General features: G+C 38.5%; 4 protein-coding genes across 11 annotated transcripts; 1 reads left to right on the forward strand and 3 right to left on the reverse strand.

The window, feature by feature from the left end:
* Positions 1–486: 486 nt before the first annotated feature.
* On the reverse strand, positions 487–4,420 carry chid1 (chitinase domain containing 1). Of its 2 annotated transcripts, none has more exons than XM_044125537.1 (12): positions 4,022–4,420; positions 3,770–3,913; positions 2,855–2,987; positions 2,729–2,773; positions 2,541–2,647; positions 2,390–2,451; positions 2,215–2,304; positions 2,011–2,112; positions 1,776–1,925; positions 857–937; positions 717–756; positions 487–622 (listed from the first exon to the last, which is right to left on the reverse strand). In XM_044125537.1, exons 1-12 carry the CDS (start codon positions 4,127–4,129, stop codon positions 524–526), a joined length of 1,161 nt encoding a protein of 386 aa, XP_043981472.1. In that variant the 5' UTR covers positions 4,130–4,420; the 3' UTR covers positions 487–523. The 2 variants fall into 2 exon arrangements, with proteins under 2 accessions (XP_043981472.1, XP_043981471.1); XM_044125536.1 differs by having other exon boundaries at positions 717–759.
* Positions 2,500–12,274, forward strand: ighmbp2 (immunoglobulin mu DNA binding protein 2). 7 transcript variants are annotated; one of them, XM_044125533.1, is made up of 16 exons: positions 4,464–4,560; positions 4,793–4,881; positions 5,728–5,897; positions 5,994–6,189; positions 6,271–6,368; positions 6,452–6,615; positions 6,724–6,924; positions 7,014–7,161; positions 7,234–7,408; positions 8,019–8,201; positions 8,295–8,413; positions 8,506–8,600; positions 9,749–9,872; positions 9,962–10,756; positions 10,832–11,031; positions 12,001–12,274. In XM_044125533.1, the coding sequence occupies exons 2-16, from the start codon at positions 4,805–4,807 to the stop codon at positions 12,196–12,198; spliced, it is 2,943 nt and encodes a 980-aa protein (XP_043981468.1). In that variant the 5' UTR covers positions 4,464–4,560; positions 4,793–4,804; the 3' UTR covers positions 12,199–12,274. The 7 variants fall into 7 exon arrangements, with proteins under 7 accessions (XP_043981467.1, XP_043981468.1, XP_043981462.1 ...); XM_044125534.1 differs by having other exon boundaries at positions 4,503–4,595; XM_044125532.1 differs by lacking the exon at positions 4,464–4,560 and adding an exon at positions 2,500–2,518 and having other exon boundaries at positions 9,962–11,031.
* LOC122835982 (nuclear factor 7, brain-like) lies at positions 12,198–15,535 on the reverse strand. Its single transcript, XM_044125535.1, has 6 exons — positions 15,122–15,535; positions 14,793–14,888; positions 14,397–14,627; positions 13,721–13,743; positions 13,521–13,639; positions 12,198–12,978 (listed from the first exon to the last, which is right to left on the reverse strand). Exons 1-6 carry the CDS (start codon positions 15,512–15,514, stop codon positions 12,422–12,424), a joined length of 1,419 nt encoding a protein of 472 aa, XP_043981470.1. The 5' UTR covers positions 15,515–15,535; the 3' UTR covers positions 12,198–12,421.
* Positions 15,536–15,717: 182 nt separating this feature from the next.
* rapsn (receptor-associated protein of the synapse, 43kD) lies at positions 15,718–25,109 on the reverse strand. The gene is made up of 8 exons (XM_044125542.1): positions 24,520–25,109; positions 21,316–21,654; positions 19,358–19,516; positions 18,738–18,836; positions 18,416–18,538; positions 18,238–18,291; positions 17,945–18,144; positions 15,718–17,580 (listed from the first exon to the last, which is right to left on the reverse strand). Exons 1-8 carry the CDS (start codon positions 24,742–24,744, stop codon positions 17,508–17,510), a joined length of 1,272 nt encoding a protein of 423 aa, XP_043981477.1. The 5' UTR covers positions 24,745–25,109; the 3' UTR covers positions 15,718–17,507.
* Between the last annotated feature and the right edge of the window lie 1,259 nt (positions 25,110–26,368).

Here is a 26,368-nt window from a genome sequence, read left to right on the forward strand (position 1 = left end):
AATATTTGACACCTGGCCTGTACACTCCCCCCCTCATTATTCAGGTTGTGGTTCCTCAAATTTCATTTTTGAAAAGCAGAAGTACTTTACAGACATTTAATGTTTGAAAACATGTTTTTTACTATGTCACAGCTTATTATTTTGCTTACATTTTTTTTTTTTAAAGAAAACAATATTCAGATCTCTTTTACAATAAGTCAGTACCAAAATGTGAGATCTCAATGGGTGTGAAAACATTCCTGGAAAACTGTAGTTGTTACAGCCCTGAACATCATAATTTCTGAACTGTACAAATTTAAAAAATCATAAATTAACACAAATGAAACAAATCTGAAGTACCAATATTTTCTCTAAGTGCTTTTTCAAAACAAGCTGTCCATGTTTTCATCACCCTCAAACCAGCTGATTATTTTCCAGGCTGATTATTTTGCTGTTGCATTTTTTCCTTCTCCAGTTCAGAGGCAAAAAAAAAAAAATGTACAGACACCAAAAACACTGTTTCCTTTATGACAAAGTCCAACATTTATAGGAGATCATAGAAATAATCCAGTCCTTGTCCGATTTCCCATAAAGATAATCCTGTTCCCAGCTCAGTAGCCAAAGAGATCCTCATCTGGATTGACTGCAAAAAAAGTTAAATAATTTTTTTTTTTTTATTACAAATATTTTACATTTCTTTACTGTTAAACACAATTTACATTATAATAAAAGTTTACCTTCAGTGAAGGATAGTACACCACATGCTTCACAGCACTGCTTCTGGGGAGAAGGGAAGAACATTTATTTAGGAATGCTTCTCAGTGTTGAACATTTTCAAGTGTTTTTTTATTTATGTATTTATTTATTTTTTCAGTACCTTTTGTAACTGAAGTAATGCTCAGCAGAGTATTCATCCCAGATCATCTTTGGTCTTTGTTCTCGCAAAATCTCAATGTACCTACAGAGATCAGCCAGGAAATGGAAACTGTTAGAGCTCCTCAATGTTTTTCCTCATGCTGCATTAGATTTCTCTTAGCAGTTGGAATTTTGATCCGAGAACGGATTTACACCTGAGAGTGATCTGGTAGCAAACCATGCAATTTAACCAGGGTACTTGCTACCGGCGATACAAGTCAGGTATGAAAAATTTTCACAACTGTTAAAATGTTAAGGTTTTGTAATATAAAACAATAAGATTTTTTCTTTTTTTAATCTGAACTTTTCTTCCTTTAATGAGACATTTATCTTGCATTTTTCAACTGACTGAACAAAGAAATCTGTAAGGGTGAGAGAAAGAAGCTATGGTGAACTTGTTGCATAAGTGGCTCCACCCTTAAGCTAACATTTTATTAAAGCCCCATTTGATTCAGTTCTAGCATTCAGCCCAGCAATAATTAAAATATTTGAACTAATCCTAGAATAACTTGATCAACATTTGTTTAGTCTGCAGAGAGGTCACTAAGGATCAAAATAATTCGGTCCAGGAGCCAAATTTGACCTGAAATGTAATTAATTATATTTGGTCAAACAGGTAATTCCACATCCCAGTAAGCTAGGGTTAGCTAACTGATAAGCTAAACTTAGCATATCAGTTAGGGTAAGGCCCCCTCCTCTGATGACATTCAATGGCAACCTTTGTATTCTTTAGTAAGTGAGATGCAAAATAATTAACTGATAGGAGTTTATGAACAAGTAATTTCTCTGGTTTTGCAACAATAATTAAATCCTGAAGGACAACTCGATAAAAACTGAAACAAGCTCATTTAACCAGTAAGGAACCAACGGTTCCATCTCACCTCCCACCCAGGACTGGCTCTGTCCCATGGCTTGAAAAATCAAGGCCATACAAATTCACTCCAAGCAGAATCTTTTTTCTCCACTGAGTGTTTGGTGCAAGCTGTAGAACACAATCTCTGATCCAAGGCAGTGGTGAGCTTGGACCCGGTCTGTTAGAACAATAAAATAGGAAAGGGTTAATTTCTTAATTTTCTCTGCCTGCTTTCAGAAAAATCCTCTCATCTATGAACTCACCTGGATCCACTAGAGTAGTCGTAGGTCATGAGGCTGAATCCATCAACAACGGGGGCCAACTCATCAAACTCCTCCCTGCCAAACATCCCTGGGCTCCCCGTACTGATAATTACACAAAATTCTTTTTTTATTCTTTAGCTTGGAACAGTTTAAGGTTTTGTTTTACACAAAAGTAGTTGTTGAATGTAAAATAATTAGATTCACCTCATCACAGCTGGTGGGATAACTAGTATGCAGTCTAACTTTTTAGCATTTAAAGTCTCACACACATGTTTCACCAAATGAACAAGCTCCCTGTTAATAAAAGAGATTAAAACATGTTTAATCAAATCAAAATGTTAAGAGTTTTCCAATATCCCTTTTCAAAACAGTAACTCGCTTTCTCTTGTTCCCGCCCAGCTGACTCCAAAGCTCCAGGGTAAATCCATCGAAACCCTCCGTCTGAAAGGCCACAATGTTCCCATCAAACTCATATTGAGCAGACGACAAAATCACAAAGAGTTAAAAGATAAACTTAATACATTTATTACCTTAGCAACATCTATTAGTTCACCTGCCAGCTCCTCGATTTCATCCTCACTCCCAAACACGCTCATGTAATCCTGGTAGGACCAGCCGTCAAACAACACTCTGGGCACTAGATATAAAAAGGTTGAGAAAACCATGAAACATCTTCCCAGTGTCAAACCACATCCAATAACAGATGCCATCTGCTCACCCATTCTGACTTTTTTGTTCGTCTTGCGTACAGCTTTGACCCAGCCTAGAGAGACAAAAACATGTCTTACTGTATGAAAATGAGCAGATGTTTAAAATTTGGCTGTCAGTGAAGTGAATTATCTACCAGCGTCGTGATCATGGAGTCCTGTAACGTCAAACGTCCCAGGAGCTCGTCGGCGGAGCTGAAGCCAAACTGGAGAGACCGACGACAGCTTGGAGCCAAACTGCTTGGCGATATCATAGCCATGGGAGTTCCACTGCAGGAGAACAACAAATATGAAACAAGAGAGGACTGGTCAGACGAAAATGACCAAATACATGTCTACTGGTTTGTCATAGAATATGTGAAGAGAACTCAAGAGAAAGGGAAGTGTAGCCTTAAGAAAACCACAGATCTGTATCTCTAATTAGAAAAAATGGCCTCAATTTGCTATGGAACATAAATATTGGACTCAAACAATAGAAGGTCTTGAGGTGTGATGAGCCCAGATTCATCTCTTCACAGAGCAAGGTGAAAATTAGGATAAAAAGACAGGCACGTGAAGTCAATAAAAACATTGTTCATAACTAAATTGGTTCCTGAATGTTCAGCAAAGTTTCTAGTACAAGATGTTCCTTTCCACCATAGATTCAGTTTGATTTATTATCAGTAAACACATGAATTGTAATTATCACACAAGACTCATAGTAATTATCTGGACACCAGGTTGGTGTCAAAATAATTGACATTTAATTGCATTTCATCAAATAAGTCATCATAAAACTCAAACCTAAGGCAAACTTCTTCGTCTAAGTAAAGTTTCAAAACATGCCAAACGTTCTGTTCTCAAGGATGACTTTAACTATAGAAAAGAATGGTTTACAAAAGATTGATAAGTCCTATAATTCTCATTAAGAATTTAAGAGTTGCTAATACTATCCATTTGACTAGGATATAAGTGCAGGCAACAATCTGACTCCTTCTTGGCTGCGGTAACAACCACATAACGTCTAAACAACACCAATTAAGAAGCAATTTTTTTTTTTGACGGAGACTTACAGGCGTGATATATCCGAGCACTGGTCCTTCAAACGTCTTCTTAATATGAGCACAGTATCTCTTTTCTTCCTTCACTATGTCCTTCCACTGCACATCTGTCACAACAAGACCTCTGTCCAACACAGACAATTCAGCTGGAGAACTCTAAAAGGCAAAATAAAGGAAGAAAACCGTTTGAGGCTTTCAGAAAAAGCATCGAGTGTTAACCCTAAGCAGTCCTTAATTCACAGGTAGAGAGCAGCTGCTACTTACCTGCGCTTCAACTTTATGCGACTTTTTTGAATCCGTTTTTGACAGAGTGGCACCGACCAGCCAGCAGAAAGAGCTGGCATGTAGCAGAAATATCAATATAGACTTCATTTTTAAAAAAATGTCAGCTCAAGTATGTCAGTGCAAGTGTTTTCTTCCTTCCTTCCTATATGCCACAGATGAAGATAATTAAAAAGCATGTCCTGGTGTGTGACGTCACGTGAGACAGCGACCGCAAACGGTACGGTCAACATTCACCACCTTTGTAAAAGTAATAAACGCATTTATATGATTTAAAACAGACTATCACTGATTGAAAACTTAGCTCAACGTGTTATTGAAGCGTCACCACAGCTAGGTAACTTCCACGTCTAGTGATTTTCAAAATAAAGGTTCTGACCAATCACAGAAAAATATCTTCCCAGCCGGTAGGTGGCAGTGTGGTGGACTTGAAAACCGGATGACAAAAGTCAAAGGAAGCTGCTATAAACAGACGTGCATGGTGCAATGTAAGAGAAGACTTGACGGGTATTTAAACTACTGTACGTATTTACAATCTTTGACTACAAACTGAACTGTAAGTTATCTCTTGAGGTTTCTTCCCAAATGTTGCCGTGTCAAAATATTTTTTTTTTCTGTTTACGACGTCAATGAGCTTCATTACACAGGCCAAAGTCTAAAAATATGAGATCCAACATTTCAAATCTCAAATATATTTTTTGATAGATTAAATAAACGGCATAAATTATGCTTTCGTTTTTTGATGTACTATAGGTGTACTGAGCAATGGCAGTGGAGACATTTGTGTCCAAGACTCTGGAGCTTCTACAGGAGGAACGGGAGGCTGAAATAGAGGAAACCAAGTATGAAACGTTTACATGTTTTTATTTATTATTAACAAAAAGAGCCATATACAATCCCACATTAACCTTCACAAATGCAAACTTTCAAATACTGAAACTTTAGAGATGTTTCTTCCCAAAAGTCAAAGTAAAGATAACCAGAGGTTTTACAGAATCTATTTATTTTGTTGTTGTTGTTGTTGTTGTTTTTTTTTTACAGAGAATGAGCTGACTGATTGAAAAGGGTTCTTCTTGTAAACTGATCATTTTAGATGTGTACACTATAAATTCTTTCATAATTTGAGAAATTTGGTGCAGATGCTGATTATAGATACATACTCTCATTCAGTGATGGAGAGAGGTGGAAATATAAATTCTTTCTATGATAAAGACATGACATTCATATTTAATGCTTTTTTAATAGAGTCAGGTTAAGTAAAACATGACTGAAATTGCAAAACAAGATGTAAGCGGATTTTTGCTTTTTGGGTGTAGAATTCTGACACATTTTTAAAATTTAAACAGCTAAATAATTATCATGATTACACGTAAGATTACACATAGATAATTTTGACTAACTCCTATAAAGTGGACTTTCTTATTTTTTCTGTTACTACAATTTCTTTTCGCTGTTCGTTGTAGTCCATATTTTCCAAAGTACTTGTGAAGCTCTAGGTTCCATACTTTCATAAATTAATAATCCTTTTTAACCAATATAACCCTCTGATGAAAACTGATAGATTTATCTTGTTCATGACAAGCTTCAGTTTGACCTAAATCCATTTCTTCAAAGTTTAATTAAAAAAATACCTAACATTTTTTGTCATATCATAGTTGTGTTTGTAAAATGACGTATTCCATCCTCAGAATATGGCAGGAGAACATTTCCTTGAAGGATCTTCAGAATAAAGGAGTTTGCCTGCTGAAGCTTCAGATAGTGAGTCAGTCCACTGGCCTGTACGGTCGCACCGTCATTGTTTTAGAGCCCAGGAAGCATCTTGGTTTCTCCTCTCTTCCGAGCAACAGCTTTGGGCCAGGTGACAAAAGAGCCTAAAAGTATTACTGTTGCTTTGGTTTTGATTTTTTCCTCACACCGAGATTCATGTCTTTTTTTGTTTTGTTTTGTTTTTCAGGAGATATTGTTGGCATATATGACCCTTCTGGTTGCAGTGCAGCCTCACAGATCTGCACAGGAATAGTAACAAGGATCAGCCAAGCTTCTGTCAGTGTGGCCTTTGATGACCTGAAGGATGGAGCCAGCTTTGATTCAGATGGTCTTTATAATCTCTTGAAACTGGCCAATGATGTTACCTACAAACGGATGAAACGGTGAGTAAAGTCCAGTAGGTGAAATACAGTTTAAACTCAGCTTCAATCCATCTTATGTCTATAATGAGTTTGTCTCTGCAGGGCCTTAAATGCATTAAATGGCTACAGAACCGGACCAGCTTCCTGTCTGATACCTGTTCTCTTTGGAGATGCGCAACCTTCTTCTCACTCACATTCAAGTGAGTAAAGCTGGTCGTAAAACAACTTTAAAGATCACAGTATCCAGATTAAATATGTGTATTTTGCTCTTTTGTTTTATCAGATGAGTTTGAGTTCTTTAATTCCGAATTGGACGATTCCCAGAGAGAAGCTGTATCCTTCGCTCTTTCACAGAGAGAGCTAGCTGTGGTTCATGGACCTCCAGGCACAGGAAAAACCACCACAGTGGTGGAGATCATCCTGCAAGCTGTGAAACAAGGCCAGAAGGTGCAAAGAGTTTCAATAATTTAGCACAGTAAAAAAAAAAAAAAAATGTGTTTCTTAAAACATCAGATGCTGGATCACTGGTATAAGTATGGTCCTGTTTATGTCCAGGTCCTGTGTTGTGCCCCCTCAAATGTTGCCGTTGATAATTTAGTGGAGAGGCTCGCTCGCTGTAAAGCCAAAGTCCTGAGACTGGGCCACCCCGCCAGACTGCTGGAATCCATCCAGAAACACTCACTGGACGCCATCCTCGCTCAGAGCGACAACGCAAACATCATCGCCGACATCCGGAAAGATATCGACAAAGCATTGGTCAGCACTGGAGGTTGTATTCTTGCAAGGATGGAGATTTGTTAGTCTCCTAAAAGCTAAAGAAACTTTTTTTTTTCTTTTCTTTTCAGGTGGGGATGAAAAAGAAAAGCGAAAAAGGAGAGCGAGGAAACTTTAAACGTGAAATAGGAGAGCTGAGGAAAGAGCTGAAAAACAGGGAGACAGCAGCCATTGCTGAGATCCTGAAGAGTGCTGATGTCGTGTTGTCCACAAACACCGGTCAGTGGAGTGAAGCGTTCATCATCCTTCAGCTGTAGCAATAAAAATAATGGAGGAGGTTTGTGTTCACAGGTGCATGTGACGACGGCCCTCTGAAGTTTCTGCCGGCAGAGCATTTTGATTGGGTGGTGATCGATGAGTGTGCGCAGGCCCTGGAGAGCAGCTGCTGGATCGCTTTACTCAAGGCGCGCAAATGCATCCTGGCTGGAGACTACAAGCAGTTACCACCAACCATCAAATCACAAAAGTGAGAAAACAAGTTGTGTTTTTATTTTCATTAACTGTCAAGAATTTATATATGACTTTTAAATGAGCAAAGCTGATCTGTTTGCTTTAGAACACACTCACTGTCTACTTTTTTATGTACACATTTTCAACACAATCAATGTAAAAGGAGGGTTTATTATGCAAAATTGACTTTTTTGAGCTTTACGTCGTGTTACATTGTTAGTACCTCATCAAAAACCTATCTGGAGTGTTGCTTTGATTCTTTCATGCATATTTGAGGAATTATTTAATCTCCATAGCAACCATTCACGGGGTACCTAAATGCTGGCTCTCACAAAGCAAGTCCCATGCTAAACCGTTAGTTTGGGATTGAATTCACAGAGAAATCTGCAGCATCTGCATAAAGGTATCATGTTAAAATGGACCAAAATCATTGATTTGTTGAATCTGCCTTGGGAATTAAGTACTATCAAGGGGTACATAGTAAAATAAGTACTGATTTTATTTGGGTCATAGCAAACAAAAATCTGGGTTAAATTGCACTTACATGTATGTGTTGTGAAAATAAACTTAAAGCCTTTATCAAGCTCATCAAACCATCCTGTTCTGTTTGTGTCCTTTCTGTACAGAGCTGCAGCTAAAGGCCTGTCCCTGAGCCTCATGGAGAGACTCATTCAGATGTATGAGGACTCTGTGGTCCGTATGTTAACAGTTCAGTACCGCATGAACAGTGCTATCATGGAATGGGCCTCCAAAGAGATGTACAATGGACGATTAACTGCTCACAGCTCCGTGGAGAAACATTTATTGAAGTAAGTTTCCACACACTCCTGGAAAATATCTCATATTCCCAAGGCAACGAAGTCTGACTCCTGAAACTAATCGTAAAATATTTTCTCCGACAGAGATCTGCCGGGTGTTGCCTGCGTCGAAGAGACCAGCACACCACTTCTTCTGATTGACACCGCAGGGTGTGGTCTGGGCGAAATGGAGATCGCAGACGAGCAGTCCAAAGGCAACCAAGGTGAATGTCTTTCCTGGAAGACTGTAGAAAATCTCAATGGGTTTATTGATTTTTCTAGTGTAAAGTCTAACTTTTACTGACTGTGTCTTCAGGTGAGGTCGACATTGTTTCACTACATATAAAGAGCTTGACGGAAGCTGGAGTAAAGGCTAAAGACATTGCTGTTATTGCTCCGTATAATCTACAAGTAAGTCTCTGGTTTGAGAACAGCTGCAGGTAACACTGATTTTTTTAGTTTCACAAAATGAAACTGAACCCGACAAACAAAGCAAACATTTTTTACTGTGTGGAAAACATAAGTCACTGATACACTCCAAAAGTTAGAGCACAAAGAAAATATCTTGGAAAAATAACCTGAAACAAATTTTATTTATTGATGAGTCAAATAAGTAACATTATTGTCATTAATTGATCAGTGCAGAACCAACAGTTTTTAGATGAAAGTAAACACACAGGAGGACAAAAGAGTTGGTGCCTTTCTGTTAATGACCAAAACGCCATGATGAAAATGGCCACTGAAACTGGATGAAACTGACAAATTTAATAATTAGTAAGTGATAAATAAAACTTCACTAAAATTAATTAAAGCATAGAAAATCATACATTTCTAGCACATGGCATACCATCATTTTTGTCCAGACCTGTTTCATTAGTTTCTTTTTAAAAATGATTCTGGTGAACCACATTTCAAAAACAACGTCCGATTTTTATTTGTTAATTTTCAGTAAGTTTTTCTTTATTATTTTGTTAATCTTGGTTATTATCACCGCGGGGTACCAACAATTTTATCCACATGTCTAAATTGGTTGGATTGGATGGATATAAGAAAGTACATGGATAACTGTGGAATATTTTGAAACTAAATATTATTACCATGTAAAAAGAAATATTAATTTTGTTTTTTTGTTCATTCCAGATTACTCAGCAGTATATTTAGACTATCTTGCCACATAATTTTCCTAAAACATCAAATTCAGCCCCAACGTTAATGGCTGGGTGACCAAATTTGTTCCTGTTCATAGATCTCCACAGTCCTGCCTTTGGGAGTTTTTTCCTGAATCTGAATTTTTAACATTTTAGTCTATAGTATGTTTACATTGATAACATACTATAGTGGACAATTAACATTAAACTCCTTGTATGAATTAACTCTAACTTAAATCTTAGTATTGTTCTAGAAACAGTTGTGCTATTCTTTTTATATTACTTGATTTGTAATATAATAAAGTTGATATATGATGCATCATAATATACTATTAACAATATTAAATTAAAGCCTAGGATCAAATCTTTTACTAAGGGATTAAATGTTTTTAAATCATTATTTTTCTAAAGGTTGATCTTCTGCGTCAGAAGCTTTCTGCACGTCACCCAGAGATGGAAATAAAGTCTGTGGACGGATTTCAGGGCAGAGAAAAAGAAGCTGTTGTGTTGTCGTTGGTTCGCTCCAACAGAAAAGGTTGTTTCCTCACAGAAATTTCTTATGATTTTTGCTAAATCATAACCACGAGCTGTTTTGAATAGTTTTTTTTTTCTTTTCCTCTTTAGGTGAGGTGGGTTTTCTTGCAGAGGACAGACGGATAAATGTCGCCGTCACACGCGCAAGACGTCACATCGCCGTAGTGTGCGACACGCAGACAGTTGGGAATCACGCTTTCCTTAAATCTCTGGTTGATCACATGACCGAGGTCGGTGAGGTCAGAACTGCATTCGAGTACCTGCAAGATATCGTGCCGCAGAACTACACCCGGGATCATAAAGCCACAAAGACCAACACTTCCTCCACGTCTAGCAAGCAGAAGAGTAGCGATCACGGTCCAGGTAAAGCAAAGGAAGGCCAGAAAACGACCAGCAGCTCTAAGGACAACACAGCTGATTCACAGAATCACACGAAGTCCCACACACCAGTCCAGAAAGACCAAAAAGGCAAGAGCCGATACGCTGAGATCAGACTGCAAGTGGAGAATTTCATGAAGGATGTAAATATGAAGAATTTACATTTCCCATCATCCTTCAACTCCCACGATCGCCTGCTGGTCCACCAGATCGCTGAGGAGCTGGGCCTTGTTCATGAGAGCAGAGGAGAGGGTGGCGGCAGGTGCATCACTGTCTCCCGGCCTGTGGCATTGGAACCTGTCGAGGAGCCGACCCAGGAGGAAACCCAAGAGGAAGAACCAGCTCCTGCTCTGCAGAGTGAGCCGCCACCATCCCAACCTTTAGTAGATCTGAAGACGTTACATCTGGAGAGAATGCAAAGGGAGCAGCAGAAGAGGGAAGAAAATGTCCAGCAAAAAAAGCAACAGAACTGCAACCCTGCAGCTCAGGGAACAAAGAAGTCTAAAGGTTTGTCTCAAACCATCGGGAAGTGTTTCAACTCCACATTTGCTCACAGAATAACTCTGGATAATTTCCCCTCAGGAAAGAACAAAATGAAGGCAGGGGCCTGTGATATCGCTGCTGCCGCCGTTCCAGATGATGACTTTGATGCTCTCATCAGCGCTGTCGTGAAGGCGGACAGCGTTTGCAGTTTTGTGAAATGCAAAGCATCTGTGTTAACACTCGGCCAGCTTTGCATCTTCTGCAACCGGCAGTTCTGTCTCAGTCATCACATACCAGAGGTAAGAAGCGCTGTGTGTGCTTTCTGACTACTCTACGGCTCAGAACCTGTGCTACAGCTCTGAACATTAAAATATTGTATAGAAATTAATTTACTTCAGTCATTTATTTTCATTGCTGAAGAAGCTGGCTGTTCAGAATGCCGTATCTAAGCATTATAATGGAAAATTGAGTGGAAGGAAAACAAGTTGTAGAAGTAGATGCAACAATATGAGTTTAGGAGAAACCAAAATTGTAGAAGAGGGAAGAAAATGTCCAACTGCAGTCAGCATGAAAAGACTTACCACTTCGGAAAACTGTTTTGGGGGAAGCTACTTTTTCCTATTGTGGTTCTCATACTTGGAATACAATCCAAAGTAACATAAGGGACCTTTCTCTTCTCACCTCATTTAAACAATATCTTAAAAACGGGCTCTTGGAGAGTCACAAATGTCAACATTGAGTATATGTGGAAATGTATAGATTTTTACAATTGTTTTATGCATTTCTTACTCTGTTATGTTTTGTGATTTTTAGTTCTATTTTTAGTATTGTGCTTTAACATCAACCTGCCAATGGAACTAGAGATGGAAATAAACCACAATGTAAATGTTCTTTATTGTCCCATTTTTAAAAATAATTTTGAACTTATCCAGAACATGGGCAACAACTCCTGAACTAAAGACAACATTACAAGCCTCTTACATGACTTATACGACCCCCTGTACCTCACCAACATAATTTCAAGTTGCCAAACATTTTGGCATTAAAAATACTACTGTAATATTCTAATTAGACCAAGGAACTGGATTTTGAGTTTTCTTTAGTTGTAAGGCCACAATTATCAAAATTAGCAAACACATCATTGAATGTTATTAATCAGAATAACCAAAGAGTTTCACAGTTTAATTAAATTCTTGAAATAATCAACTTTTCAGAAATATTGTAATGTATTGTTGTTTTCTAAGTGCCGTTTTGTTTTGTTGTTTTAGGTTCATGGCTGTGGAGATAAGGCAAAGTCTCACGCTCGGATGAGAATAAGCAAAGAGGGGGTTCTTTATGCCGGGAGTGGGAAGAAAGACAAATCGTTGGACCCTAATAAGAAAGTGTACCTTCAAAGAAAACTGGACTCTAAGCTGAAAGATATGGCATCACAAAGGAAACCAAAGAACAAGGAGAAGGACACTTAATGTCGTAAAATAACCTTTATAGTTTATTGAATGTGAAGTCTTTGTTCTGACTAAATAAAACAGCTCAAATATTCAATTCAAAATACTCCAATGTCCCTCATTTGATACAAAATATTGCTTAGTTTTAATTTTATGTCAAAAGAATTACATTTACTTCTGTTCTTTCGATTTTGTCACTTAAAGACCCAACGCCCTGCAATCCCACTTCACTTAAAGGCACTTCCTAGGCCTTCTCTGGAACTACTTCCATTGTCTGAGCGCAGACTGTGAGTGGGCTCGAGTTTTTCCAGTCCTCACATAATCCAACAGAGAAGTATGGGAAGATTTTCTCTGTGAATTTGTCTTTGAATGTGTATATCACAGCCGAGTCGGCAGCATTGGTGAAAACTACCCTCCCTTTGTCGCAGTCCAGCTGCACGGTAAGCCTCTCCGGCATCTGCTTTACCGCCACCCTGGTGCGAGGCGAGGTCTGAGCCCAGAGGGAATCTTTGCTGCACTGGCCGATCACCCAGTAACCCTCTTCGGGGCTCAGGAAGGTGGTGGTTTTCCTTTTGATGCACTCACGCGCCACCCCTATGAACCAGTCTTTGCCGTGGCCCACCTCTACGGTCCAGCTGTGCTTCCCGGACGTAAACCCAGTGGCGCCCAGCACACACATGCGGCTGGTGCAGCGCTCAGGGTTGTCGGGTAGAAGCAGCTTGTTGCTGTACTGCACACTGGTCAGCTCCTGGGACAACTTCAGATTGGAATGGGCCGTGTTCGGGTCCAGAACGACAGAAGCTGCAAAACAGGAAGTTCCGTTGAAGACGCCGTATGTAATCTTTTATTTAAAAAACATATACATATTTATGTTAATTTACATATTTATTGAAACAGTTATGACGCGACAATAGTATGGTGCTGTATATCAGCTTCTCCCTTGCTCTCTGCTACCACACAGCGTCTCACTGTCAGCTTCTCACTGTCAGCAGAGCCCGTCCTGAATGCTAAGGCTAGTTAGCATGGCCGCTGATGATGACAGTGGGAAAACGCCGTTCCTGGAAGGATTTCTTGTTTCTCCACCATTAACATGTTTAGCAGTGTGTTTACGGGGTTGATTGACAGTGCTAAGACCCTCCTCCTGGCTCTGATTGGTTGATTTTGATCAGAGTGGTGCATTTCTTCAAATGCAACAGCAGCACTGGGAGGACGTGAACTCTTCTCAGGGTTACATTTCTCATGTTAAACTGTCACAGCATAATGTCTGTTTAATGAATATATAAAAAACATTTTTTTAAAAGGTTAATTGGTGGTTTTATTAACCTAATTACAAATGTGCTTACCATATTTGACATTTTTCAACATCTTCTGGCAAACTGTAAACTTGAGTATTCCCAGATGCTTGGCAGAAGTAATCAAAATTTCTCTCAAGGTCTCAGGTTCCTGGATGTTGCATTTGACGCTGAAACGTGAAAATCATAGCCACCTTGATTTATAGAAACATTTATTTGATTGATTTTTGCAGATGAGAGCTTGCACATACCTTCGCTTTGTTCGCTTGTATTCCTAAACATGAAGTAAAAAAAAAACATGTTTAAGACATTTTTTAACAAAAAGATTGTATGCATTCTGTATACAGTCATTGGAAAAACATCCAGAGTAATCATGCAAACACTAATTAGATCTCTGCTGATGGGTATGCTACACAAGGCAATCATGAGCAAATGCACAGGTAATACTGGTCCTTAGTTAAGTATGTTCAGTTTTAATATGACTTTACTCTTCAACCATTTTATAATCTGTATAAACTAAATTTATCTTTTTTTTTTTACTGGCCTGCACCATGAGCTTAAAGTTTTTGTTTTCTCAAGCAGCATTTTTGACTTCCTCCTGTCAGCATCATAATGTCGCTGTATTTTGTACAACCCATATTTGGATGTGTATTATTACATATCAATTTTATTTTAGTTCTTAAACCGCACATCCTTTTATAGCCACTTGCAGAAAAAGATGTCAAATTAGAGCCACAAACTGTAGGGAGTTTTGCTGGGATTTAATGTGAAAGATTACTGCATAAGGAAAGTATTATATGGTTCTCTTAATTGTTTTGCGAAAAGAAAATCTTAAAACTAAATTGTGCAACTGTTGACTTAGAATTTTACTGAAATTAACCTTGACTATTTTATCAAAGAAATAAGTCCATAATCAGTAGAATGTACCTGTAGGAATGGCAAATCCTTTGCTCTGAGGACAATATCTACTTTGCTGATGGTGGAGTTGAGAGCCTGGATCTCCTTGTCTATGTCTTCGATCTTATTACACATGACCTGTATTTTTATTTGCTCTTCCTGTTTGAGCATTCTCAGTCTCATGTCTTCTTCATCCTTCAGGAACTGGTGAAGCTGCAGAAATTCCCCCTTTATCGCCATCTCAATGTCATTACTTTGAGTCTGTAACATTAGAGCAGGCTGGTTATTCTGGTTAGGAGGGACTTTTCCATCCCTACAGGATATAACTCTTAAGTTAAAAAAGATAACTTAAGAGCTCAACATTAGGATTAAAACAATGGAATTGGTGAAATTATCCAAGAAAAAAATAATCTCCAAGTCTTTTACCTTTATATAAGTTTTGATCTCCTCCCATTGGTGTTTTGTTTTACTCATTATTCTTACTTTCTTTCTTAAGGACCCAAGGATGTTAGACATTTCTGTCTAAAATGAGAACATTAAGAACACTTTCAAAAGGCTTGACTCAATAGCTAAATTTCATTTTCATAGCAAACTACAATACAATTTTGGTACAATTCTGGTCATTATGTTCTGATACTTTACACACACAGAAAATAATCTCCCTGTCCTCAACCAGAAGGTAGCCATACTTGTCTTTCATATAATACTGTTATCTTACCATGTTTGATTCTTTCTTGTTTTTATTCATACTATACCTTTTTCTGTTGAGCTGCTTCCTCCACTGGGCAGCACTTGTGCATTTTATGGTCCCTTGATATTTGGCAGACGAGACAGATGGGAACCTCATCATTGTCGCAAAAAACCTTCAGCTTCTCCTTATGAAGCGCACAAGTCTCCTGAGCCATAGCCTTTTTGTTTTGAAACTGATCCACGACTAACTTCAGATCCTGGTTGACGGGAGGTACCCCACTGGAAGACTCAGTGCCACACACGGGACATTCTTGACACTTTTTCCACTCCCAGAAGTTGTGTAGGCAAAGTTTGCAAACATTGTGTCCGCATAGTAAAAGAACAGGGTAGGTATAAATGTTGGAGCACTGAGGACAGGATATCTCTTCCTCAGAGATAGATTTCCTCGTTGTTATCATGATGGTGTTCACCTACAGAGTGACTAGATAAGATAACGTCATTGTTGTTTCTACGCTGACTGATTCCAGTAAATGCTGCCCAGCTAGTCGAGCAAGTTAAAAATCCCAGCATGTTCAAGGTTCTACGTGACTATACATTTAAGACTTCACTGTAAAGGTGTCTGTGTGGAGTGCAAAGAGTTTAAACAAAAAAAACACACACATTCACTGTAACTGCCCTTTATTTTCAATAATAAAACACTTCCATATGAGACAAAGTAACATAGTTTGATCAGTATTCCAACTATGCCTTTGAATCTGTAAGGGAGAAATGACTAGAAATCCTAGTCAGTTCTAGTCATAATGACTAGAAAATCCTAACAGATTACTCTTCTTTCCAAGACTGGTGGCAAAAACAGAGGTAGTTTATATTGTTAAAGAAACTGGCAGGTTGATCTCTATTTACTGGATCCAAGTGGTCATCTTGAATGAACTGCCTCAGCAGGTACACTCACAATGAATCATTGTTTTTTGGGGGGGGTTTTCCAGAAAGCAAACATTTAACCAGCTGGCTTTCAAAGGTGAAGTCAACTTCCTGAAATCCTGACACACGGGTTTTTGTTGTGCAATAATTGTAATGTAGTTGGTGACAAAAAAAAAATAATCCAATGATTTCTTCTTTGTCATACTGCAGTTTGTAAAACAAAGACAGCAGTTAATTACAGGGTTCCAACAAATTCCAAATGTAATTTCCCAGAAACAGGATGATTTCAGCAATGGTACAGGAATAAAGTCTGTAAATATGGATAATTTTTCTACTTTTCCATGTTATTTCTCCTGTTTGTCCAGATAGTGAAAATACTGAATTCAAATTTGACTCTTTTCCTGATTGCTTAGGAACCCTATATTTTAAAGCTGAAGTTCTGGGTGTTAATAGCTGCACTGGCAGATTAGCTTCAGTCTCTAAAATATCTGTAACCTGGCTGCAAATAAAGTACATTATTTAGCTAAAGATATTTTCCCTCCTTATTAAAACAATAAAGCTAAAAGTAAATCATTTACATGGAATATTGATAGTAAATCTCAAAGACTATTAAGAAATGCTCCAATAAACAGTAAAATAAATAAATAAATGGGTTCATTATCTCACATTGTTGTTTAGTTATTCATTTAGCTCGTAAAAAGACCAGATTTGTTTATCTTATTTTCCTTCATCCATCAAAAAATGTCAATCCCTTCAATGCCTTTGTAAGTAAAATACAACCAGCAATATAAAAACACTAACAATGTATTGAACTGAAACTCTACATCTTCCCCAAGAAACTGAGTGCCTTCATGACTGATCAAAGGTCCGTTTTTTTCCCCTTTATAAATAAAAGTAATAATAACAACATATTATACAGCTGCACGAACCTGTTTGTAAAGACATACTAGTTTTTCAAAGGTTAAGAGATTTTAGCTAGTTTTACAAAAAAATACATTAAATCAACCAAATGTTTACCAGAAAATGAGAACATTATGTACATGAAATAAAACAATATTATTCAGGAGTGACTGTGCTTTTGTGAGAAAAACAATTCCTACAGAACGACTGTGGTGAATTTTGACATATGCATTGATTTTAGATATCAAAGACTCATCTAATTGTTTTTAAATGGTTCTTACATATACAACAGCCAGTGACGTTGGCGGTCCTTATCCTGTTGCAACAGATGTAAAGTTCATCTGATTTTTCAGCTTATCTCACAATTTAACACAGTTAAATAAACAGTATCTCCTCTGATGGACTGAGTCTGAAGTCTCAATGAGACTGAGGCCCTAATCGGGGTTTGTGAGCCACAGACTCAGGGACGCTCTTGTGCTAGAGTAGCCGTCCCGTGTGCAGAGGACCAAACGTTTGTGCCTTTTTGAAATTCAGCACATCCTAAGGCTGCCTGCTGTCTTCACGTCAGTCCAGAGCCTTGAAGGCATCATGCCGTGTCTGCAGAACCAACATGCAAACTGACGGTGGCAGTCACACAAATCCAGGCTTGATGGAGGATTTGAAACACTTTGGGCAACCCTTTGTCCCGTTTGTTTGCAGACACCTGGGGACAGGGCATAAAATAAAGATACTTTATTTTTACGTCTCTGCTAGACCAATACAAATCTGCACATCATTTTGAATTGTAAGCATAATCATACAGAGTTTTAAAAACGTTTAACAAATAAAAGCTTATAAGTAAGGCTTGGATTCTTATTAAAATCTGCAGCGTTGGCTAAGCTCTCTAGAAGTGCAAAGAAACATACCACGAAGGATACTTTGCAGCACACTTCTCAGATTTTTATTTGTAAAAAAACTCCTACAAAGTTTGAGGGGTGTAAACACATTAAAACACGCATCAAGATCCTTGACTTTTTTAAATGCTCATTACCTTAGTAGGAATGAATTGGGAGAGAGTAAACACCTACTTGAGATGGAAAATGTGGGAACAGGGTAACGCCTGCAGCTTTTGGTCCCTGTCCCCGATGGACTCCCCACACATGCCGCAGTAGAGCTCCAGCTCCTCCACACACTGCAGGAACTTCACCACCTGTTCTCGCAGCTCCTCCTGCTGCTTGTTGTTGCGGTAGATGCCCTCACGTAGGGAGTGAACCTTCAGGCTGCACAGCTTCGGTACCAGACAAACATCAACATGGAGACTGATAAAGGCTTTGTAGCTTATGTGTAAATTTTGCTGATTTTTTTCATAAGCTTCAGTTACCTTGTTTCCCATTCCATCTGCAAGTTCCTGCGCTCGCTCCAAAGATTCAAGAGCCTGAAAAAAAAAAAGAAAAAAAACACAGGACATTTATCACAAAAGTTGTGATTCCAGAGACCAATTAAACAAATACAATGGTTTCACAAACAGTGTACAGATATATATATCTAACTGCACAAACCTTGTCATATTCTTTCTGCAGAAGCCAACATTTTGCAACACCCAGATAGACGTGTGCTTGTCCAAGACGGTTTCCAATCTCGGTCATAATGCCCAGTGCAGACTCGTAGCGAGGGAATGCTTTCTAAATGATTTAAAAGAACAACAACGTGTATTTTATACACATTTCTCAAATAAATAAATGTGCTAGAACAAGAGTCAGAATAAAAACATGATAAAAAAAAAACATACAGATGAACCACATCATCTGCATTGATGATGTGTCTTCCACTAGTCTGGAAAAACAGGTTCACACTAACACAAAAGTATTAATGTCACCTTACATTAACATCATGCCTGCAGCGGTGGATGTCTGCAAAGTTCAGTAAGCACAGAGCTTGCAGGGGTCGGTCGCCATGCTGCAGAGCAATCTTCATGGATTCCTGTCAAAGCACAACACAAATGATGCTTAGAAAGACTCTCCATCTCCAGCTTAGATTATGAACAGACACCTCTTGAATAGCTGAAGAAATGTCTTCACCTATTTCTATTTTCCGTTTTTTATGTCAGTAAATGTTCAGAGGGTTAGGATGTGGGTGCTCCGGTATCTGAAGTATCCCAGGTTGTGTAATCTGTTTGGTCGAATGTGATAAATCTGAAATGTCTCTTGTTACTATACTTTTACACTCCAAAGCAATGACATCAAGTTATTTTTTACCCTCTGCACATAATTAGAACAGGGCAGGGACTTAAGCTGCCCTTTTTATTAACTCTTTAAACCAGCGCCTCTGTGAGAATATTTTTGTAGAGGTCTGAGGCCTGAGGACGGCAGAGCAACTGGAGCTCGCACCTGTCAGCAGTAAGCACAACACATATAACAGACTCCTAGTGAGGAAACCTAAATTGGGAGATTCTTAAAGTCTGTGAGGAGATTTATATGGTGTGGTTTCCTTTAAAACAATACCTCGCAGCACCCCATGGCGTCAGGCAGACGCTCCAGCTTCCTGTAGGCCACAGACATGTGGAACTGGCTCATGGCGCGATACTTGAGGCTCCAGCTTTTGCCGTAGTCATTGACGAGTTCAGCTGCCTTGCAGGGGAAGAACAGGGCTTTCTCGTAGTCCTGTCATCAGATATGCAGAATTACAGTTCTTCCATTTCAAATAAATAGCGTAGTACACCACTGACGCACTAGTATTAGAAGTCTTATTTGGCTTTGTCTGCTTACTTTTGACAACACAATTCATGCCAGAGTGACCCAGGCTTCTTTCAGATGTATTTGAGCAAAAGAATAACAATGCACAATCACTCTCCCTCCCCAACCTGTTTCTGCGCACAGCCAGTCAGCTTGCGGAAAGAAGGCAACTGTTCCCCTTTGACAAAACAAGCAAATTCATCAGTTCACAGAGTGGAAAGTAAAGCTCCTCCTATCACTTTTAGTAAATAAATATTATGAGCAGCATGTCTGTTGATCCTTCTAATGATCACTTTACCATGGTAGATAGTCCTAATAATTATTCACCTCATATAAACTCATAAGATTCTGTTAGTCTATTAATGAACAAATAAATAATCTCCTTAAAAAGATAGCTTTTATTTAATTTGCTTTTAACAATCAATTGTCAATCAGTTGTGCTATTTCAGCTGCTATTGATGGGAGGACTGTTGGCTTTCTGTTTAAATGATCTATCATTATTATCTAAATCTTCTTGTACATTTTTGCTTTAGTCTTTTGCGTAAGTAGGACAAGGCATGACATTTTTATTCGAGGTTCTAGTTAGAAAATCTCACACTGGCACATGCCTAGACCATGTATTAATTTTAGGCATTTAATATTGAACTGTTTTATCACAATATCATCCATATCACCAACTAAACTAAACTAAACCAAACTAATCACCTAAGGATTATTTAGGATGTTGACTGTGGTTCCTCTCATATGTTAAATGAATCCCAACCAGTCTGCTCATTCACTCAGTCCTTGTATTACCACACAAATTCCAAAGCATCAGATTCAAAAGGACCAAAATCTTTGAGTAAAAGTATGATGTCCTGATTTTTCTATAAATATGTTACAAAAACTCTATAAAATATACTAGCCAGTTGCACATAAAACTAAAAAGCAGCTAAAATAATATATTAACTATTAGAGATAGAATTTTTTTGATCCATGTCATGTTTATTATTTTGATCTTGATGCAGGCAATGAACTTATGCATATGCATATAAACACTATATAAACTTCTGCTAAATTTAGATTTAGAATCTTACAGAATGACTTGAAGTTTAGTAAGTTGATATGCTGCTCTTAACTAATGAATAAATCTAAGACATGAGGTTCACCTTTTCAACTCAGCTGTTACAAATTAACTTTTAGAAGATATTTTAATTAACTGCTACAGTGTTACATAGACAAGAGAGATAGGTTCTGTTCTTGAAGTTTTGTGACCAGAAATATTTCTAAATTTCTGATTTTTTTTCCTGATTATTATTTTGTAGCAGTATCTTTATTCAGAGGTGTCAGACAAGAAATGTGCAGAGAGAAGAGAAACCGTTGAACAAAGATCCTACGGTTGGGCTTCAAACAAATTTGTATTTCTTGAAAGCAACGGAAAAGTATTTGATTTTTCTTGCAGTCAGCTGTTCATCAGTGCACAACAATCCGTTGGGGAGGTTAGACCAGTGTTATTTTAACTTTATGCAAGCAAAAAAGACTCTGGACACTCTGGCACTTTCAATGGCGTCAAAAGGACTAGGAAAATCGTAATGAAAATTGTTTTGAGGCTGTTGGTCCTCCGAATTTTTGGACTACGTTCTTAAAATACATCTGGAATAAATAAAGCTGATTAACAACCAGGTTGAAATGAAACATTCTTCATAGCTTCAGTATATTATTTTTATAAACAGCAGTATTCAGAACACCTTTAGCTGCACATAGATGTTTCCCAGACTGCAGCAGACTCTGCACTCCAACATCTTGTCATCGTTGTTGTGAGCATAGCGCAGGGCCTTCTCGTAGCTCTCCAGGGCCTTCTGGAAGACGCTGAGACCCAGGTAGGCGTTGCCCATGCTCAGACACACTTGGCCATTGAGCTGCAAGCTTACAGTGGTGCCTTGCATGTTTAAGCAGGTCTGGCAGTAAGACACTGTCTTCTGGAAGTCGCACAGCTTCTCATTGCTACGCGCCAAGTTCAGGTAGCCTTCAGTTAGGTAGTCTGGGTCCTCCATTTCCCGGGCTGTGTCAATCTGTTCGAGGGCGTACTGCAGAGGAACGTGTTGGTAAAGAGAAACAGATAATATGGAAAAATCTCATTTGAAATGCAGAGCTTTAAGAACTGTGCTGTAATGTGGGAGCTTGGAAACTGCAGCTCAGGGGAGGAGCTGTGCCTCGAAGGCGGCACCTGGTCACCCCCAAGCATTTTGCACAGCTGAACTGTTGCCACTGGAGATCAAAGGATTTCTAAAACATGCATGAAAGAATCAAAGCAATACCCCTGTTATGTTTCTGATGAGGGGACAACATTATAACATGATGTAAAGCTCTAAAAATTTGATTTTACAAAATACTGCCCCTTTAATTCAGTCACATCGAAGCATTTATAAGTATAAAGAGCCAATTTAAGGTTATGCCACAACATCTCAATCAAATTTATGTTCAAACTATTTAGTAGGCCACTCCAAACCTTCCTTTTATATTTTTTTTGTTATTATTATTTAAAGCCAATGACGGAATAATTTGCTGTTGTGCTTCAGATCATAGGGAAGGATTAGGGTTATGGTAAGAGTTAGAGATAGGGGTGTGTAACACAAACACACTTGAGTTTAAGGTAACAATTTGAAAGCCAGACATTCTCCTTTAAGAATTCCTTGTAAAGACTAGAATTTATGACTGTCATTTTTGACAAAAAACGATTTTCTTTAACAAGTAATGCAATTCAAAATAATCCCACTACTACTACCATGCTTGACAATTATGTGTTTATATATATGTAATGGGACAGACATCTCCTAAATTTTCCCCTTTTGTTCCTGCAGTCCACAGAATATTTTTCCTGAAATCTTTTTGAGAAAAATCTTTGCGTTAGATTTGATCAGAAGTATTGCGAGGGTACGCAAAACTTTTGTGTTCACTCGCAAAAAGTTTTGCGTTCTCTCGCAATAATGTACTGATCAGTTCATGTGATGTGGCATAATTGAATACTGCAAGTCTTTCTTACGGGGCCGCCGTACTTTCTGCTTTAATGCAAAGTTATGTAAGGTTTTTCCATAAATGTTAATATGTCGTTGTGCAGAATCTGACGTATATTGTTTTCTTTGGTATAGAAATGCACCACAGACTTATATAGAGAAACTTTCCGTAGGCCTATGTAGGAAAGAAATAAAAATACATCCAAACTATTTGGACTATTTATGAGATATTATCGCGGGGCAATGAGACAGTTTTGATTGTGTCTCTATTGTGCTGGAAGTCCGAACGGTTTAGATGACCGTTTTCAGTTGCATCTCAACCTACACATACATAAACATGCAGTGAGTAAATCGAGTTTCAATCATTTTTTGCACCAAACAGTCATTAATAATAAACACGTTTTCACGAAGGCTCTGTAAGACTCAAATGAATGAAATAAGAAATTATTGATATGACAGGAGCTCGAGGCTTTGACACTTGGGTGGCGGGTGTGTATTAGTGGAAGGTTACTGACGTGCTGGCTTTGTGTTTGAGGAAGCGGCACTTGTGCATTATTTGGTCAGGTCAGTCTGTGTCGCAGTCCTGGTAAAGTTTGAAGCATGATTATCAAAATGGAATAAATCGATAATTGTGACAAAATAGAGAAGTGGCCTGGAGGTGATGGCTATACGCGTCGGACAGATGAGATTCCGAGTTAACCCGGTGCGGGTAGGCTATACAAAATATACCAGCAAATATTTGAGTAAGCTTATTGCGAGGGAACGCAAAATATATTTTTTTTTCCCATGTCCCCTGGAGGGCTCCGTAGTTATTGCCTTGAAACTGTCACATGGATGCCAGATATGCTGAGTTTCTTTCTTTTTTGTTGAATCATGAATGCTTAGTGTGAGTCAACTGATCCCCGCAGTGCCTTAGATGTTATTCTGGATTTTTTGAATAAATTTGACTGGCCAGATACTTCTGAACATATTTATCACTGCTCCACGATTTCTCCTTTTGCAAATAATGTCTCACACTTTGGAGTCCCGAAACTTAGAAAAGGTTTTGTAACGTTTCATACACTTTTAGATCTTTACAACCATCTCCTCTTTAAGTCTTTTAGATCATTCCATGAATTTCTGCTTTTAAGCAGTTTTTAATCTACCCTGTCTTATCAGACAGGTTTGATTTAAAGGATTTTCTGATTCTCCAGATTTGACAGTAATTAGCCCTGAGTGTTGCCATGTCACTGAAAACTTTCAAAAAATATGAACAGTCAGTTATTTGAGTATTTAAGAAGGATGTTTCATTTTTTGCACAGGCCTAGTCTGATTTTAATAGCTTCTATGAATTAAATTATAATTTGAAAAATGGATTTCATAATATTCAGATAATCTGAGAAACTGAGGAAAAACACGTAGCTGAAAAAACATGCGACATGGCAGATTTTCACGGCACTGTATCGTTTGGGTCGTTAGACCTCTTCTTTTTGAAGCCCTCATTAAAACCGCATCATTAAGTCTGGGTCCTTTCTGAGTGCAGATGATTATATCAACAAGACACCCTACACTAACTCTAAGGTTGCAGGACATTTATTTACTCTGCATCGCTGGGAAGCCCACAAATGAATCCATGTTTCTCAGGACGGCTGTTAATGGTAGGTGGTTACCTTCAAACTCCTTAATGGAAATATTTAAATGCTACAACAGCAGAAGTGAGCTGACATGTTGACATATGAGGTGATGGGACACTCTGTAACATTCACTGTTCGGATTTACAACCACTAAGTTACATGGTGCAAATGGAGCAGGACTTATGCAAATGCTCATTTGGCTGTTCAGAGAAAAATACCTTAATAAAAGCATGAACTAAAATTACTTTATTATTATTTTACCTTTAAAGAATTACCAAAGAATATTCATCAGCACACGTTGAATTCAAAGTGTCAGATTGCATACCTTAAGCATATCTTTGTACTTTCCCATTTCTGAGTGGGCTGTGATCAGGCACCCGAGAACTCGAAACTTCCCTCCAGGGTCAGAGGTCTTTTCCAGAACTTTTGTCCAGACATGCAGGGCTTTATCTGTCTGATTGGACTGATACAACTTCAGGCCCTTCTCTATCTGCTGCTTGGTTTGGTCCTGGCCCATTTCTGGTGCAATGCGCAACGTGAAAATATTCATTCGCTTAGGCCATGCAGTTTCAGCAAGGCAGGAAGAAAGCAGATCCTTCCAGTACAACTCCAAAGAAGACTCCTTGAAGATGATCCCCTCAGAACGGTCGGTACCAGATCCAGCTCTATCGGCTCCGGCTGAGCTGAGATGGAGACGAAACCGGATCCAGCGAGGAACAGTAGTGGCACACCAAGAACATTATCACAAAAATGCCCTGCTAAGAACTGGACAACTGATCCTGTTTCACCTCAGGAGCGCAGAAAATTCTCATTTATAAATTCCCTTGGAAAAAACATAAAAGATACAAGTATCCCTGCTGAGAGCTGGCAAAGGTTTCCCAGAATATCTGCTCCCTCCACACCCCAGCAAAAGGAATTCTTAGCACCCCCTTCGACCAGCCACCCCACTCCACCTTCCTCCTGCTGCAGCTCCAGCAGATGGCCTTGTCACTCCAGACCATGTGTCCCTTCAGGAATTAATGTTCTGCCCTCAGCAAACTGTCCCAAGGTCACTACAGCTCCTAGCAATCTACCTTTACATGAACCAATGACAGAGAGATACACACTGGACAAAATGGAAAAGTTTGGAGCCTTGGAAAACAAAAGTCCCAGAGAGTCATGGTAGAGGTCAACCACTGTCCCAGGAAGCAACCTGCTGCTGTTCCAAGTTTTGTTTTTGTTGGTTTTTGTTTGTGGTAAAAGAGCTGCATTTCAGACAGCGTCCCTAGTAGCTATAGGTTGTTATTGGTAGTTCTTGTGTAGGCGCATCTGAACCCCAACACCAACCCCTCATCCCGCCGTCAGCAGCCAATGCTCAGAATAGTTCGCACAGTCTGACATGTTCCTGAGCTTAGGTTTCAGCTGCACAGACTCCAGCAGAACATCAATGGGATCACACTGTTGGCCTCTCTCTAACAACTCTATCTTTCCCTTAACTTTTTCACTCCCAAACATCATTGCAGAAATTTTTACCAACTTTAATCCTGCTTCTACTGATTATATTCATACGTATATATTCAGTCCCTTAGAATCAGTACTTTGTAGAATCACTTTTTGCTGAATTTAAAGCTGCAAATAATTTCAGCTTTAAATTTGGGACATTTTGAGTGAAATTGTTGCCCACACTGCTTTGCACAAAAGATCCAAGTTCTATGAAATTTGGGTATCTAAATTCATAACTCTTGACACAAATTCTTCATTAAATGCAGGTCATTCTAAGAATAGATATGTTTGCTCATTGAAGATGTAGCTGTATGCTTAGTTTTGTTGCATAACTGACCCATCAGTTGTGTTCCTCAGACTTTGCAACATTGTTTTTTTTTTTTACTAATGTTCGCTAAAAAGCCTTTGAGGATTTAAAACAACAACCACATTGAAATTTATATACAAGTGGTCTCCATTTACTAATTCGGAAACCTCTGAGTAGTTTCACTGGATTTTATTTAAGGGTATCAAAACAAAAGAGCATCAACAGAAAATGTACACACTTTTTAAAAAAAACAAGTACCATTTTTGTTCTACTTATTTACCTGCTACTTTAGATGAAGTATAATTAGACTCTAGAAATAGACAGTTTAAAAATACCTCACTTGACTTTTAGTTTTATTTTTAAGAGTTGAACTGTTTCATTAGAA

This window comes from Gambusia affinis, linkage group LG08 (assembly GCF_019740435.1).
Source record: "Gambusia affinis linkage group LG08, SWU_Gaff_1.0, whole genome shotgun sequence".
NCBI classification, from domain to species: Eukaryota; Metazoa; Chordata; class Actinopteri; order Cyprinodontiformes; family Poeciliidae; genus Gambusia; species Gambusia affinis.

Coding starts and splice junctions, on each gene's coding strand:
- chid1 (XM_044125536.1), bottom strand. CDS start 4,129: ATGAAGTCTATATTGATATTTCTGCTACATGCCAGCTCTTTCTGCTGG. Junction 3,914..4,021: donor CGCATAAAGTTGAAGCGCAG/GTAAGTAGCAGC, acceptor TTTGCCTTTTAG/AGTTCTCCAGCTGAATTGTC. Junction 1,926..2,010: donor GACTACTCTAGTGGATCCAG/GTGAGTTCATAG, acceptor TTGTTCTAACAG/ACCGGGTCCAAGCTCACCAC.
- ighmbp2 (XM_044125532.1), top strand. CDS start 4,805: ATGGCAGTGGAGACATTTGTGTCCAAGACTCTGGAGCTTCTACAGGAG. Junction 8,202..8,294: donor GTGGAGAAACATTTATTGAA/GTAAGTTTCCAC, acceptor TTTCTCCGACAG/AGATCTGCCGGGTGTTGCCT. Junction 8,414..8,505: donor GCAGTCCAAAGGCAACCAAG/GTGAATGTCTTT, acceptor CTGTGTCTTCAG/GTGAGGTCGACATTGTTTCA.
- LOC122835982 (XM_044125535.1), bottom strand. CDS start 15,514: ATGATAACAACGAGGAAATCTATCTCTGAGGAAGAGATATCCTGTCCT. Junction 14,628..14,792: donor AGATCAAAACTTATATAAAG/GTAAAAGACTTG, acceptor CTAATGTTACAG/ACTCAAAGTAATGACATTGA. Junction 13,744..14,396: donor AGGATTTGCCATTCCTACAG/GTACATTCTACT, acceptor CTTCATGTTTAG/GAATACAAGCGAACAAAGCG.
- rapsn (XM_044125542.1), bottom strand. CDS start 24,744: ATGAATATTTTCACGTTGCGCATTGCACCAGAAATGGGCCAGGACCAA. Junction 21,655..24,519: donor AGTACAAAGATATGCTTAAG/GTATGCAATCTG, acceptor GTTCCTCTGCAG/TACGCCCTCGAACAGATTGA. Junction 17,581..17,944: donor TCCCACATTTTCCATCTCAA/GTAGGTGTTTAC, acceptor CCCTGTCCCCAG/GTGTCTGCAAACAAACGGGA.